General features: G+C 48.1%; 1 protein-coding gene and 1 long non-coding RNA gene across 2 annotated transcripts in view; one reads left to right on the plus strand and one right to left on the minus strand.

The window, feature by feature from the left end:
- The window catches only part of LOC309861214, a 43,773-nt gene extending 29,048 nt beyond the window's left edge, over window positions 1-14,725 (minus strand). The window contains exons 1-2 of the long non-coding RNA XR_014309819.1: window positions 14,650-14,725; window positions 12,784-12,862 (exon numbers count right to left, since the gene is read on the minus strand). This is a non-coding gene — a long non-coding RNA (uncharacterized lncRNA). The remainder of the gene's footprint in view (window positions 1-12,783; window positions 12,863-14,649) is intronic.
- GLRX (glutaredoxin) lies at window positions 5,589-16,114 on the plus strand. Its single transcript, XM_082723953.1, has 3 exons — window positions 5,589-7,663; window positions 13,005-13,124; window positions 14,694-16,114. Exons 1-2 carry the CDS (start codon window positions 7,457-7,459, stop codon window positions 13,116-13,118), a joined length of 321 nt encoding a protein of 106 aa, XP_082580079.1. The 5' UTR covers window positions 5,589-7,456; the 3' UTR covers window positions 13,119-13,124; window positions 14,694-16,114.
- Window positions 16,115-16,935: the final 821 nt, after the last annotated feature.

Below are 16,935 nucleotides of genomic sequence, written 5' to 3' on the forward strand. Positions count from 1 at the left end.
CCCTATGCTTGATTCCCACTGGGTGTATTACAGCTCGGGATGCTGGTCGAGAGGCACACAGGCCCCTGATACTCAAAACTGACTGCCCTCTCTCTGTTGTCAGCGCCAGGCCACTCTCTTCCCTTTAAAGTCAAGCCCCACCCCCTCCTTTTCCAGCTCTTCCTTACACTGCAAAACCAACACTTCCATCAAAAAAACATGGTAGGGCTTAACACTGACGCCTTCCCTACCCAGAACAAGACAACGCAGAGCTCAGAGCACCAAGGCCTGTTTGTCCCGTCTGCAAGGGGGAAAGAGAATTTACCCACACCACAGAATCCTCCCCATGGTAATTATCAACCCACTACTCTCTCATACCTTCTGCTCAATAAATCTTTGTGCTTTATAAAGGGGAAATACTTTCCATAAATAAATACGGATACTTTCAAAGGGAGGTAAGGGCACTTCTTAGCCAGGGTAGCTGAAATGCTTTTTCTTATACTTAATTTACTATTGATTTAGGGAGAGTAGTTTTCATAGGAAAACAGCACCTCACAATGCAAACAAGCTTCCCAAGCTTTGGCAGATGAACCTGGGCACAAAGAGGACTTTCCCACCTCCTGGCCAGGACATATGTGTGTGTGGGTCTTCCTCTGTGGAAGGAAGGTCTTTGGTGGAAGCATCACCCCAAGGGGTTCTGACTCAATAAACCTAGAGTGGGGCCCAGGCAGGTATTTTTTTTTTAAGATTTATTTATATATGTATTTATTTATTTGACAGACAGAGATCACAAGTAGGCAGAGAGGCAGGCAGAGAAAGAGGAGGAAGCAGGCTCCCTACTGAGCAGAGAGCCCCATGTACCCTGGGATCATGACCTGAGCCGAAGGCAGAGGCTTTAACCCACTGAGCCACCCAGGCGCCCCCAGGCAGGTATTTTTTAAAGCTCCCAGGTGCATCTTACGTGCAGACAGGACTGAAAGCTGATCACACATAGGCCTGTGGCTGTAAATTTCCTCCAAGCTATGAAATTGGTTCCCTAACCCCAATCTCTGTATCTCTGTGGCGCGTCCTCAAATAATAATCATTCTGTGTGTGTTCTCCAAGTATTCGAGCTCTGCACAGTCCCCAGATCAACATGTGTAGATGTCAATGTCCCCTTCCTCCTCCTGGGTCTCCCTTGCAGTAGCAGGTGCCAGAAGTGGAGCCCGCAGGCACCCTCATTAGGGTTGAAGAGAGAGGAAAGTGGAGACCCTTCTGGCTTCGGAAGCCAGAGAGAGTGTGGCAGGGCAGAGAGGACATGCCACAGCAGGCTTTGGGAACGCTGCACTTGAGTGATCCCAGGTTTGGATAGCCGAGTGACACAGTCTTGGCTCTCCCTAGTGGGCAAGGCCCAGATGCCCACTTCTTTTTTTATTTTTATTTTTATTTATTTGTTTGTTAGAGAGAGAGAGCGCACGAGCACAGGCAGACAAAGTGGTAGGCAGAGGCAGAGGGAGAAGCAGGCTCCCCGCCAAGCAAGGAGTCCGATGTGGGACTTGATCCCAGGACGCTGGGATCATGACCTGAGCCGAAGGCAGCTGCTTAACCAACTGAGCCACCCAGGCGTCTCCCGGATGCCCACTTCTGTGCTGCACTGCCTGTGACCGTGGAGACAGGCCAGAACTCCATCTCCCTCCCCTTCTTTCACCTGTTCCCGCTAGCTGTGAACTCCACCACCACTTTCCTGCTGTTGACATGAGGCGACCTCTTACTCTTGAAGCAGTGAAGACCTAAGAAGGGTCTGAAGCCAATCAGGCTGGTGGAGAATGGCAGCGTCCTTCAAAGTGTCCCTCTGGGTCCACCTGCAAATGGACAGGCCCGGTCCCACAGCTGGTCCTTCACCTCCCCTAATGAGGATGCTCTGCACCAGTATTTCTAGCCCATGGGCTGTAAAAAGCACATCTGGCCAGGTTTGCGGAGGGGACTCAGAAGACTAACATGCCGCATCTCCAGGCCCCTGTTCTCAGCTTGCCGTGGGTCTGAGGAGCCTCAGGATGCAGTTGGCGTCAGGTGATGCTCACTTGGGGCGCAAGAAAGGCCTCGAAGGTCAGGTCTGTAAGACATTTCAGCATCCTGGCCCCCAGCCACCAGCCACTTGCACAGCATCTCCGTTTGAGCTGAGGTTCAGACGTTCCCTCCTCTGGGATGAGATACTCCTGCTCAGAGAACACCCTGCACTTCTGAGCACCCTCCGTTGCTCTCACATGCAGACTGGCCTTTGCCGCCCCATGTCCAACATGCTGGCCCACCTCGCTGGGCCACAGGGCAGCCTCACGGGCCAGCTCAGGCATCACCAGCCATGGGGTGACCATCTGCCAGCTCCAGAAATAGTTCGAGTTTTTAGTAATTCAGAGTTCAAAAGCAAATCCTTAAAATTCCGCATCCTGAAAATTGTAGAGAAATGACTCTTCCATGGCCCTGAGAAGGCTGAAGTTGGTTTCTCCCCACTTCCCATTGCCTGCCAGCTGCCCAGGGGTTCCTGCTATTTGACAAGGACTTTGTCCCCCGGCCTCCTTACAGCTCCCTGGTAGCCCCATGGCTGTGGAAGTGAGGGACTTGGGCCTGGGACATTCCCTCTCTCTTTTATGACCCCTCTGTTGGTCCCTCCCAGCATACGTGTGATTTACTAAATGGGGAATGTGTCCCCTCTTGTCTGTACCTTCTGGTCCTCTACATTCCCAGGAGGGTACCAAGAATGATCACACCACTTTCATTTTTGGCCCTTATTGTTTCTTTTCTTTTTTTTTTCTTACATAAGTAAGATATGAAGACATCCTTACTGTACAAGTTTCAAATAATATATAAGTCTATGGAACGATGCTGAAAACCTGCACCATTCCTCCCATGGCCACTTTCCCCCTTAGAGACCCCACTGCCCACCATTTACAATGCATGCTTCTAGCCCCTTTTCTAGTCATTAGGGACATCATATGTAGTACGTGGATCTATGCATCTGTATCATTCTTTATTTCTCATTTAATATGCAAATATTATTTCACAACTTTTAAAACTGGATAAGTTTTTCCCTAGGAAATCTTTCGTGTTAGGATATGCAGATACAGCTCATTCACATGTACGTATATATATCACACGCACACATAGAATACTCTCATAGCCTACATTTCTATCTTCGTACAAAAGACATTGTCAGTATACAGGTTTCTGCAGTTGGACTTTCAGACCCCTGAGGGGTCTCAGGCACTCTTCGTATTAACAGCTGCATCCTGCTCCATCATTTGGATGTGCCAAAATGTACTAACTGGAAGCCCACTGAAGAACACACTTACTGCAAATATACTTGTCCCCTGTCTTCAGCCAAGCCTCACGGTCTGTGGAGGAATCACAGAACCAGTGGGTGGCTGTGTGGGGGCAGAAGCAGGGCTAAACGGGTAGGGGGGAGGGCTCCTGGGGCAACTGTTTCCTCTTGGTTCACCTCCTAACGCTCCTGGAGATTTTGTTCTATCGGTACTGTCTGCTCAGATCTTTTCTTTTTCCAGTTTCCCTTCTTTCCGCTTTACCTCAGACGCTTTACCTACGTCACTCCCAATGGCAGCTCCACACACTTGTGCCCAGTGACGGTCTCCAGCTGAGACCCGCGGTCCTCTTCATCACAGACACTCTGTCCCTGTGATTCACGGTTTTTGATCTTCTCCACTCAGGGCTAAGGACTGTTTTTCACAAGCAGTGGCACCTGCAGGTAGCTGGTACTTCTGCAGAAGACAGTTGCTGTGCAACTGGTAATCTGAAAACACGAAGTTGAGATTTGGATGCGTTGGAATGACTTGACCTTGGTGGTTAGTGTTCCTCCAGCGCTGCCTACCTGGAGACGCCGACTTCGGACCTCCGTTAGTTATAGGGTCACTGTGGCCAAAGTACAGTTGCGCTTCCCAAGAAAGATTTGAAACCGCTTTTTTGTTTTGTTTGTTTTTGTTTTTAACTTTATTTTGTTTCCATGCTCTTATTTGGTCACACAGTCAATCATCCACCAAGTGCTTGCCTAGGAGCCTGAATTTCTTGTCATGGAGCATAACTTCTTTGTTTTTGTTTTTTAAAAGATTTTATTTATTTATTTGACAGACAGAGATCACAAGTAGGCAGAGAGGCAAGCAGAGACAGAGAGGAGGAAGCAGACTCCCCTCTGAGCAGGGAGCCTGATTCAGGGCCCGATCCCAGGACCCTGAGATCATGACCTGAGCCGAAGGCAGAGGCTTTAACCCACTGAACCACGCAGGTGCCCCTGTTTTTGTTTTTTTTAATATGATTTTTAAATCCCTGCTGCTGAACCAATTTTTCAGTTTCATTTGGCCATCAATTCCTCCCATTCTGCTCTTTCGTGATCTTCTCCTGGAGCCCAGCCTGGCCGTTTCAGCCATGCATACATATGGAAGAGAGAAGATTGGCTTCAGTTTCGGTCACACTGAGGCTAACACTTCTTAGGAATCCCCGGGAGGATCTTCTTAGTAGGGAAAAGCTGTCCATTCCTGAGGCTTAGGAGAGAAGTCTAGATAAGAAAAATAAACGTGATACTCCTCGGCAAACAGGTGCTAACTGGAGCTACGTGGGCAGATGAACTCTTTCAAGGAGGGTGTGTGCACAATGACAAAAGGATCAAGCCACAGGATATACCACATGTGTGGGCAAAATTCTTGAGCGAGAAATCTGAGACAGAATATCCAGAGATACGGGAAGAATTTAAAAAAAAAAAAAAAGCAAGTAGCAAATGACCTTTTGAAGAAGAAAGTTTCAAGAGGAGACGGTGATCTATGTGGTCAAGTCCTACAAAAGGGGAAGCCAGGAAAAAGCCTGAAATATGTTCATGTGTGGCCAAATTTCCCCAGCCCTCATCAGCCTGTGGGTCCACTCGGGGGTCACACGAATAGTACCAGCCACCATTTCACACACATCACTGGCTCAGTGCCATTGCCAACCATCTGCAGAGCAGGACCTCCACTCCCTGAAGAGAAGTCCTTGCTTCCCAGTATTTCTCTGAGTGCCTGGAAGAGCAGTGTCCAGGCCCAAGAAGAGGTGTGCTTCTCCACACACATCAGCATCTGATATCCACCACACTTGGGGACCGGGCCTTCCCACAGCCCGCCTGAGATGCCCCCGAGATTAACGGGTTCCATCTCTTGAACTGCCAAAGCAACGCACCTTCATGATTCTGAGGCAGCAGAGTATTCTAAGCTCTGACCTATTCCCTGAGCTGAAGCCACAGCATTTTCTGAGAAATGAAAAGGACACCCCCCTATTTGTCATCTGTTTGTGCTCCATGCCTCACAGAGTCCCTCAGGAAAATGCCTTCTCCAGGTCTGTGCCCATCTGTCCTAAGGCCTCAGACACCAGTCCATGGGGCTGAACTGTGGAGCAGACCACAGAATCTCCCCCTACCCCAGGCTCTGCCCTAGGTACCCAGACTCCCAGGGGACCCTGTGTGCCGAGATCTTTTGGGAAGTTTACTCCACCAGTTTACCAAAAACTCCACACCCACACTTGTGCATTAGTCTCTCAGGACACCTGGCCACACAATGACTTAGCAAAAGAGTTTGGGCAGAAGAGCTGATAAGGAGGTCAGATTGCAATGCGGTGAGGAAAGAGTGGGAGGTGGAGAAACTACAGATGGCAATCGGCAATCGGAACAGCTTGACACTTGACAGACACTTGGTTGTGGGGGAAAGGGCGTGGGCAGGAGAGCAGGGTCGAAGGAGATGAAAGGTGGTGGTTTTCAACCATGAGGGACTTTCACAGAGTTGCAACTGGCAAAAAAGAGCCCCAGAGAGGGGCAGGCGAACCCCAGGCAGTGGGAAGACAAAGGCTCTGAGGAAATAGCCAAGTACAAGGACTGCCAATGAACCTCAGACCCAGGGAACAGAAGGCGGCACCCCACTCCCCTAGGTCCCTGAAGAGACTGGGGGCCCGGGGGAGGAGCCTGGCCACAGGAGCAGCAGCAAAATGAAGGAAGGAAGTGGGCGGAAATGGTGAGAGAATCTGCTCTGTGCTTGGGCAGGAGGGACGTGAAGCCATGGGCTGGGCGGTTCCCAGCCCTGAGTGGGACAAGCTGCCTCAGGCCCCCAGCCCCTAAGCACATTCTTTTTGCTGACAGAGATCTCAGTAGCTCCCTCTCTGTGACTCAAAATCTGGGTTTCTCATTTTGCCGTTTAATTTTAGTAATAGTTAGAGCTGCTTCTGGGAGTCCATCTTCTTCCCTCTGTGAATTGTACGATGCCGGGGATTCCGCTGACATGACAATCCAAGGAAGGGTCCCTCGCTGGCCCTAGCCCTACCCCTCCTGAAAGAGTTTCAGTGTAAAACTTCTTGCAGAAAAGAAGGACTCACTTTTAAAGGTGGTGTTTCTTGGACTGTTTGATTTAACTGACTGTATTCGGCGGGAGGGGGGGGGCGTCAGAACTGAACCTAGAACAGAAGACTGCTCCCCCCCACCAGGGACTGTGGGCCATGCAGGGGAGAACATCACAGTTTCCGGTGCCACAGACCCTGCTTGAGGTGAATGCTGTAGCCAAGTTATTACACCACTTCATTCCCAAACACAGAAAACAAAGGGGCACAAATGGAGGGTTAAACAGAGAAAAAGACCCTCCTTGAACCTGCAGTTTGAAATCGGGGTGTGTGTTGGAATCTGCCTTCATGGTAAACTGATGTTCAGAGGTCCCAAATTCAAATGCTTATGGCCCTAAAGCAGCAGGTGTCCGGGAAGACCGGAGCTCGCTGGGGGCCTATAGCAAATGGGAGCCACTCCCATCGGCCCCTAGGAGAGGGTGCTGCCACAAGTCAGTGTGACCCAGCTTTTCAGAAAGAGGTTGCAAGACCAGATCCTTCTGTGAAATCTCCAGATTTTTAAGGGTTGGGAACTAATTCCATTAAAGTAATCACAACCACAAACCACCCATCCACCGGGCCAACCCAAATGCCCTGGGAGCCACGTCAAGATGGAGGCAAAGTCCCAATTTAGTTTCACTTCCTCTGAGGGGATTTCCATGTTTCATGAGTGATTCTGTTTCCACGTGAGCATCGGTGGGTCTGAGAGGGAAACCAAAGACTGGACTCCTAATAAGTCACTGCTGGCTCAGCCCTCTCCCCTGGGGCTGGTCTGCACATTGGATGCTTTCCGGAAGGGTGCTTTGACTACACTCTCTGCCAAAGGGCGGGTGCTCCCTGGAAAAGCTGAGGACAACACCGACACCCTGGACATAGCTATTGATGAACAACAAGTATGCCGACCTCGGCATCTCCAGCTGGTGAATCATACCAGGCTGAGATGACATTGGAGCTGTCTCTTTAAAACCCCAGCACGCGCCGGGGCAAACTCCTCCTCCGGGGAGGTTCCTTTAAATGCGAGCCAGCTGGCCCGGCCACCACCGCTTTACACCCCAGCAGTACCGGCAATTGAGGATTCCTCCCCAGGAGGCAGCCGCCTGTCAGTATGGCTCAAGAGTTCGTGAACAGCAAAATCCAGCCCGGGAAGGTGGTCGTGTTCATCAAGCCCACCTGCCCCTACTGCAGAAGGACCCAGGAGCTCCTCAGCGAGCTGCCCTTCAAACAAGGGCTTTTGGAATTTGTCGATATCACGGCCACCAGTGACACAAGCAAGATTCAAGACTATTTGGAAACGCTCACAGGAGCCAGAACGGTGAGTTCTCAAAGGCTGGGCAAAGGGTTCTCAGATTCCCTTTTCTTGTGGGGGCCGTGCAGGGGATCCGCCTGTGCCTTTCTCTAGGACACCGCTAGGGCTCCCTCACTCAAGGCGCCACCGGAGGGCTCTGCAGGGTGGGGGAGGGTGACGAAGAGAAGACACTGCTGCTCAGGGGACCGGGCAGCTGGCTGCAGCCAGAGGTCCTCGCAGACCTTGTGCCGTGCATCGGCTCCGCGGGCCCAGCAGCTGTCCGGCAGTGGGTGAGCTATCTGGAGTCTTTGTTTCAAGCACTGCTGGGAAATGACAGTTTGCAGCTTGCAGGGCTGGGGTTGGAAGGTGGGGTACAGGGGCCCCGGGTGACCTGTGCGTTTCTGTTACTGAACGCAGGGATCCTATGCACTCTTTCTTCTGGGTTCACCTGGCCAAGCAGGATTTGCTGTCCTTCAATCTTTTCTCTAAGCTTGCTTTAACCATATAACCCAATTAGCTCATTCTTCCTTATCTTATCTAACTCCACCCACTGGAAGAATCTAAAGGCTCCTGATCTGCCCCTTCTTCTCTGAGATGCTTCCAGGCCTGTGCTAGTAGGGAGTCCAGGGGCCAGAGTTCCAGCATGGCTCTCACAAGGGCTTGCCGTGTGATCCTGTAAGACACCACCTAGGTGATCCTCAAGGACCTCCCCCTATGCAAGACCAGACGAGAGCAAGAGAGCAAGGGACCACCAAGTCCCCTTCACTCTCAATAGACCATGAGCCCCTCTAAGAACTGCTTTTCTCTACCTAAAAAGGCTTCCTCTGCCTTGGCACCCCCAGCTTCTGGAGCGATGGCCAGCCAGCTTGCCTGAGTCCTCTGGCGCTGGGTGGGCTGGGGGCCGGCCCCCCCAGCTCACCCCAGCCTGCCTCAGGATGCACGTTCTTGGATACAGTGTTTGCAGAAGCACATATCCTGCTTCAGTCTGTGTTGGACTGAAGGCTTCTGTCTGGGTTCCGGGCATAAAGCACCAGAGGCTGTTTCTCCTTGCCTCTCCAGTCACAGACAAGTATTTTGGCACAGATGGAGGCTAACCTGTTACCCTATTGCTTCCAGGGCCCCAGCTGTGAGCTGAGGACTCCAGTGTCAGAGGGGTCCTGCAGCAGAGAACACAGTGGTCAGAGACTCCTGCTGTCCACGTCCTGAGAGCCAAAGGGCAGGGCAGATGCTGCCAAGGACCCCGCTGGGACCCCTCTCAGTCAGCGGCTCCTAAAGCTTGCTGCACATTGGCACCATGGGGAGCTTTTTAAGAAATCTGGATGCTCAAGTCATTCTCCATATCAGTTAAATCAGAGTTGGGAGCCAGGCATCAATAGTTTTAAAGATTCCCAGATCAAAGGGTACAATCTCTGAATCATAAGACAGGAAAATTCTAAGGATATAGTGGACAGCAAGATGACTAGTTAATAATACTGCACTGTATTCTTGAAGTTGGCTCTGGAGGAGATCTTACATGTCCTTGCCACACAGAGACAAAAGTTAACTATGTAAGGTGATGGGCCTGTTAATTAACTTGATTGTGGTGATCAAAATATGTGATCATATTTATGTGATCATAAAAATGTGTATGTATATCAAATCATAGTGTTGTAGATCTTACATATATACAAATTTGTCAATTATACCCTAACGAGGCTGGAAAAAAAATAGTTCCTTTCCTACCAAAAGAAGAAAAAAAAGATCCCCAAGTAATTCCAACATGGAATAAATTTTGGAATTCCTTTCAGCCTGGTAATATCTCTTCTTTAGAGGGGGAAACCTCTTCATGCATTCATTTGGCACATTTTTTCCCCTATCTCTCCACAAAGAAAAAATTTATCTTCTAGTCTTTTAAGTTTGTTTCTGAATTCTTAAAAAGACCTTACACAGGTTCTTGAACCTGAATGCATTCCTTCAAGGGGAAGAACAGATCCTTTCACGGGGTCAGCTTCAGGTTCCCTCCCAAGGAAGGGTTTACATCTGAAGAAACAAGAGACTTGTAAGTCGTTGCTCTTACTTCCCTGTAATGACCTATAGTGATGGGCACATAGTAGGAGTCCAGCGGGACCTGACTGATTCCAGAAACTTATGTCTTCAGTCAGACCGTGTACTTAAAGAAATTGTTTGGGTTTTGCCATGGCCAAATCTCGTAGATCAGTACCTTCTTCTATTCTCTCTCTCCTGCTCTTCCTTTATGTGGTTCCGAGTTTCTGACCCATATCATATTCCTTCTCTCTAAAGAACTTCTTTGAACATTTCCTGCAAGGCAGCTCTGTTGGCAACAAATTTCCTCAAATTTTGCTTGTGTGTGAAAGTAATTTCTCCTTCGCCTGGGAAGAATAATTTTGTTGGGTGCAGCAGTTTTTTTAAGCACTTTCCCGGACCTTGGAAAATCGCCAGGAACCAAACAAAAACTCTTGCCTTTGAGGAATTTACATTCTAGTAAACACAAAAAGTAAAACGGTTTGTTAGAAGGTGGTCAGTGGTAAGTGCTAAAGAGAAAAAACTAGGTAAAAAAGGGAGATGGATACTTGGCAGCAAGGGCCGGTTTCAAATGAAGCCATCAGCGCCCCACTGGTTTTAGATCTCTGATGATGGTGAGAGAGCAATGAAGGCAGAAATTTCGCGGTTCAATGTTCCAGGCAGTGGAAGGAGTGAGTGCAGAGGTCCTGTGGTAGAAGTGCGCCTGGCAGGGAGCATCATAAATCAGTAGGAAAGTAGGAGGAGATGAGGTTGAAGAGGTAATGGTGAGGGCTGCGAAGGCTTCTCAAGCTGTTACAAGGACTTGTGAAGTGGCTTGTGAAGTGTAATGTGATTCCACTGAAGAGTCTGGAGCAGAGGCGTAACCCAAACTGACTTTGAAAAGGGCCATGGCTGTGGGGAAAAGTGAGTGCCGGAAAGTCAGCCTGAGGTCTGAAGCTGGGAGACACCTGGAGGCTATAGCAGTTCACTCAAATGAAAATTAGTGTGGCCTGTACCTGGGCATAGCCAGGGATGGGGTGAAGAGTTTGGGAAATAGCTGAGTCCTTGGCTCCGAGCAAGCACCCTGGAGTATAGGAGAAGCTGCCTAGCTGGGACCAGGTCTGGAGAAAGGTATGCCAGGCCAGTCCAGGCCCCAGGATCAGAAAGCTTGTTTTAATGATGGCAAGTGTCTTCCTGCTCCTTGACCATAAGAGACTCTCAGGTTCCTGGAAGGGGTGCTGGCGCCAGGCGGGGAGGACACAGGGCACGTGCTCCTTCATCCTTCCTCAGCTAGGATCAAGAGGTAGCCGCTGGGTCCCCACAGTTCCCCACATGGCCCTGTGCAGCCTGTGGTCCACCTCCTTTCAGAGGTTCCAGGAACTGCCCTGCTGGAAGCGGTTTTGCTGTTGCCTAGCCTAGAGGGTGGGCGGGAGGGCAGGGGGCCTCTCAGTTCTCAGGCACACCAGCCTCTTTGCCAGGTGGGGTCTAAGAAGAAGACTTCTTGCTCTTCAGGGCACCCTGTCCAACTAATTCAAACCCTCTCAACCCACAGCCCAGCCGAAGGTAACCATCACTCAGTTCTTTTACAAAATACAGACGTTCAAGAGTGAATACATCTCCTCCTTGTTTAAAGCTCAGAAGATTTTGGGGCACCTGGGTTCTTGGTTTCAGCTCAGGTCAAGATCTCAGGGTCATGGGATCCAGCCCTGCTCGGGCTCCATGCTTGGCAAGGAGCCTGTTCGAGATTCTTTCCCCCTTTCTCTACCGCCAACCCCCATCCCGCCCCCGACACATGTGTTTGCTTTCTGTCAAATAAATACACTAATAAAGCTCAGATGATTTCTACTTTCTACTTCACTAGGCAATGCCTTTAACAGAAGGAGCCGTGCAGCATAATTATATTGAAGTTACACCGGGATTCTGTTCTGGTTACAGCTACCCTGACCACAGCCGGGTGTTCCTGGGGTGATAAAAGCCAAAAGACCCCCCCTCCCCCAGTAATTTGGAGGAGTGGGAGGTTTGTTTCCAAAATATTGGAAGGACCCAAGGGAAGACTTAGATGTCTGACCTCCTCTTTCCACAGCTATCCCGGCAGCTGATACAAATGATGCTGCCTTGATGGCCATCCCCATGTACGGGGTCCCCACGCAGCCATGGGGCAAGTAGGGCAGGCAGCACTGTGTGTGACTGAAGAGGACACGTGTGCCCTTTCTCTCTGACGTGCAGTTTTCCGTGCTATTTCCCAGTCTCCAGACACAGGAGATAGCCACGGAAATGTGGTGCAGATTCACTTACTATCTGGCCTTCATTTTTAAAGCTCACTCCCACCAAAACACCTTCTTAATAAAAACACTGCAAGAACTTCTTGAAGTAATTCAGCCCTCTTTCTCATCTCTCTTATGCTTGAAAAGATTCACTTGAATTGGGATGCCTTCTGAGGAAAATCCAATGCTTTGAAAATATTTTTACCGCCTATCTTTCATGTCTCCTGCCCCTTGTGGTAGGTTGTTATTAGGGTTCAGGAAGAGGCCCTGCTTGCTTCTCACAGTCAGGTGACCCGTACTGTTTGTTTCTTCAGGGCCAATCAGCCTTTCCTTAAAAGTTGGCCTGGAAGTTGTCTGGGCCACAGGGAGAAGACTTCCTCCTCCCCCTAGGACTCTAAAAACACTTGGGAAGCTAGTAGCAGGGAGGGAGCCCGAGTGTGACTGGAGAGGATCTCAGTCAGCAGGGGTAATGACTCTGTCAGTCTGGCTCGCCTTGGGGGACCAAACCAAACCCTTACTCCCATGAGCGATAGCCCTTGGACAAAGGATTACAAGGGAGGGACGGAAAAAAGGAGAGTCACATGCCACCACCGCTTCCCCAGCAGAGGACAGAGCTCACAGCAGAGAGAGATGAATCTACTGCGAATCAACAATAGGGGACCAGACCCAGAACGCAAATCCTTTTTCCAGCTGTGTTTAGAAACCAACTGACCTCTGGTGGTATTGGCTCAGCCTCAGGGCTCAGGTGTGGTCCCAGCTGCAGAGAAACCAGAATTCAACCAGGTTGGTCTAGCCAGGGTCAACCAAAATTCCTTCCCTGAAATGTGTATCTCGAGAATGAAATTTTTAAGTTATTTTGACAAGTCAGACAATCGCACGCACCACATTCGCCATAGGAAATACATCTTGGTTTACCAACATTCTTCAAGGAATAATTTCATGCTTGTAACTAAGTTCTGACCTGAAAGAACATACGTGAGGATGTTGGAAAGTGACGGTAAAAGCTCTGGATCATGGGAAACTTTTAAAGGAAGGAAAAAATGTCATTCTTCCTGATCCAGTAATGAAGGTCCTCACCTATCTTAGCTTGTTTGTTTTCCTAGGTACCTCGTGTCTTTATCGGTAAAGATTGTATAGGCGGGTGCAGTGATCTGACGGAAATGCATCAGAGTGGGGAACTGCTGAAGCGGCTGAATCAGATCGGAGCTCTGCAGTAATTCTAGGTGAGTGAAGGGTGGGACACTGGCCAGGACACTGGGAGATGGCGGCATTCTACGGGATTTTATTCTACTCCAGAGAGGCAGATCAGCTAGAGAAAGAGTGTTGCAGGGTGATTTAAAGAACTGTGAGGTCACTGAGGAGTTTCCTGTTTTACAAAGAGGTTGTGTGGATAGGAGGAAATCCTGTCACTTGATCTTCATTTAGCACATCTTTATTGAGCACTTACTATGTGCAGACAGTGTACGAGGCACCAGGAATAGGGAGAGGAACAAAAAGATGGTGTGGAACCACCATTCCAGAGAAGGAACCTGACCAAAAACAAGTAAGGGAATAATTTCTGAAACAAATTAATAGAATAACGTGATAGGACGAGGCAGGGGGTGGGGAGCCAATTTAGAGCTAATATGGTGAAGGAAGGCCTTTCTCAGCTGGTGGAGCAGAGACCTGGTTGACAAGAAGGAGAGCCATGTAAAGATAAAGCCAAAGAGCTTTTTGGGCAGAAGAAATAGCAAGTGCAAAGACCCGGAGCTGACAAGTCTGGAACATTCGAGGAAAGGAAAGTGAGCAAGAAGAGATTGAGTGAAGTGTGCAGTGAGAAAGGAAAGTAGCAAGAAATGTGGGCGGGGGCCCAGGCACAGAGGCTGTGGTAAGCCATTTGGATTATTCTCCGTGCAATTTTGAAATCAAAGTAATTTTTGTATTACCTGTGTTCACATTGCAAATCAATTCAATCTCATTGGGTTCCCAAATGTCAAAACAAAGTTTTCTGCCGTTATCACCCAGAAGAGATCCTTGGCTGAATAGAAAGCCATAGGGTGATGAATTCTTCAAAAATGAACCAGGGTAATTTTGGGGTCTGATGAGCTCTTCTTTCCCCCAGATCTCACTATTGCTAGTTAGCTGCTAAGTAGGCCGGTTTCCCTGACTCACAAGCAGAGAGATTCAGTGTTTTTGTTTTTGTTTTTGTTTTTGTTTTTGTTTTTAGTTAAAGGAAACTTTGACTAATACATGGTTCTTAGACCAAAATATTCCCTGAAGGATATTTATTGCCCACTAATTAATAGCTTACCCTTGAGTAATGTCTGTATATAATTTGTGGCGATTACTCAAAATAGCAGTAGAAGTTAAAAAAGAATTTCTGAAAAAGTATAACGGAATACCTTGGAATGAAGTAGTCAATACCACAAAACTCCTAATCACAATTCCACGGCGCCCTCGCAGCAAGTGAACACGAAGTCTGTTTGTGGCCTCACGCAGCCCATCAAAGCACTCAAACCCCACTTAAACTGTGATGCCAAATGTTTTCTATTCCAGAAATTTAGGTTTAGATTAAAAATGGACGAAAACAAATGACCTTGCTGGGAAGTCAGGAAAGACCATTTCCCCAGCAACACCCCCCGTATCGCGGTCTGTGTTAGTGGCCCCGTTTTCACTGTCTTTCAGCATTCTACAATCTCAGTATTTTTTGCTGCCAACTGTTTCTGAATGAGTCTGTGTTCTGGTCATGGGAAAAATAAGGGGATTTACCTTTTCACGAAAATCCACGTCTTTGTATTTTGTTTTTCTGGCAGAGCTGATCCCAGGACGCTATCCCCGAGAGCTGGATGCCACTTCAGTTGATAAGCACACTTCCTGGTGTAGTGGATCATGTGGTGATGGAGCCGGGGCTAAAAGCCACAGCAACTCTTTATTTAAAACTCTGAAATATGTTAACAAAACCAAAGGGGGGGGGTTGGCAAAAAAGAGCTTCTTCTTCTTTTGACTCAGTATTAAAAGTGGACCAACTTGCCCCAACCCACAGGTCTGAGAAGGTTGGTGGATATCTTGGGTTTCTTCTTAACTGGCCCTTTGGGTTCCAAAAGACCCTGACTGCTAAGTGGATTAGGATTCACTCAGTGACCCAAAAGGTCTTCTTTCTCTCTGGCACATGTCTCTTCCTAACTGCTCTGCATATGCTAGGACACCTCTACCTCTATGCCAGTGTTTCTCAACCAAGGTCCCCTAGGATGAATCTGTAATTGGTTTTTGGCTACTGCCAGAAAGGTACTTCACTGAGATTGACTTATAGAATTTGCATTACAAAAACAGTATGTCGTTTGAATGTACTTTTTCAAGATACGGGGGTCTCCTAGTCATGAACCCCATCCCACACCATCCTATCTTGAGAGCCACTGCTCTGAATCCGTGTTTTTAACCTTGGCAAGTCACAGACTCTCCTAGGGAATGTTCAGCAATGTCTCTAAGGGTCTTGAGAACCTAATTTGAGAAACACCACATGAAAACGGGTACCAGAGAGATCACAGCTGCTGCAATCATGGGCACCTCTGTTATGTAAGATGGCATCCAGGTAATCCAGAATAACGGTCTATTAACTTGTTTAGATTATTAACAGAAGTAAAATACAACATTGAAAATGCTACCACAGGGGCACCTGGGTGGCTCAGGGGGTTAAGCCTCTGCCTTCGGCTCAGGTCATGATCTCAGGGTCCTGGGATCGAGCCCCGCATCAGGCTCTCTGTTCAGCAGGGAGCCTGCTTCCTCCTCTCTCTCTGCCTGCCTCTCTGTCTACTTGTGATCTCTGTCTGTCAAATAAATAAATAAAATCTTAAAAAAAAGAAAGAAAGAAAGAAAAAATGTTACCACAGAAAACTTAGAAACCCCTCCCCCAAGAATAGGTCTGTGAAAGTGGCCATATTCGAGAAACAAGGTCCTAAATGAGTTTCTTTCTCTCCTTTTTACCTCCACTCTATGAAAACTTGAGTCCCTTATTAAAGTGAAGTTTGTTCTAGAATTGCAATTTTAAGTTAATTTTCTTCTGCAGTCTCTAGTATGAATGGTTAATGGACAGAGATTTTTGTCTAACTATTTTCTATGTTCTCAGTATCTTGAGGAATGGTATTAATGTGAACTACACCATATTAAAACTTTATTTGTCTTTTTCCCTTACCATTATAAATAAAGGTACATGCTATTGTCCTTTACGGAGTACAAATGGTTGGTGTGATTTTAAATTTCATACTGAAATGACAAATAATTGGGATATGTCAACACGGCACTGAATTATATTTAGAATCCTGTAATAGTTTCATTTCACATTCTATTTTTCCATTCCTTACCTAATACCCTTCAACCAGATGGCTGTGGACGATGGTGCAGGTTACGGTCTGCACAACACTGTGAATGCCCCTCTGGGGATTGTGCAGTGTGCAACCTGCATAGTCTCAGTCCCCTCCAGACCATTTGCTCACACTTGCTTTCACACTTCATCCTCAGACACCCTTTCTTCGCCTTTACTTTCAAACTTCTCATTTGAGGCCTGATTTACAGTACCTCTTACCCTCTCCCCTCACTGCCTTTGTACAAAAAAAAAGCCACTGCTCTCTCTCTTGTATCCAAAAGTATCTACACACAGGGACTTCAAAACTCTCATAAGGTTGAACTGCAGTTAATCCTCTGTACTGGTCTCTTGCCAGATTCAGAAATACTCCAAGGCAAGAGTCTCGACTTACACATCATAGTAAACCCAGTTTCAAGCACAGATTTTTTTTTTTTTTATCAAAGCAACACATGCACGAGATTTAAAATGCCAAACAATACTGAAAGTTCTTCCTTTTCCACCCATCTACAAACCCTGTTTTGACCACACATTTATCAGTTTCATTTAAACCTCTTAAGAAATGTAAGATAAGGCACGTGCGTGGCTCAGTGGGTTAAGCCTCTGCCTTCCACTCAGGTCATGATCTCAGGGTCCTGGGATCGGGTTCTACATCGGGTTCCCTGGTCAGCAAGAAGCCTGCTTCTCTCTCGCCCCTT

This window comes from Mustela nivalis (assembly GCF_964662115.1).
Source record: "Mustela nivalis genome assembly, chromosome: 3".
Classification (NCBI taxonomy): Eukaryota; Metazoa; Chordata; class Mammalia; order Carnivora; family Mustelidae; genus Mustela; species Mustela nivalis.

Coding starts and splice junctions, on each gene's coding strand:
- GLRX (XM_082723953.1), top strand. CDS start 7,457: ATGGCTCAAGAGTTCGTGAACAGCAAAATCCAGCCCGGGAAGGTGGTC. Junction 7,664..13,004: donor CGCTCACAGGAGCCAGAACG/GTGAGTTCTCAA, acceptor TTGTTTTCCTAG/GTACCTCGTGTCTTTATCGG.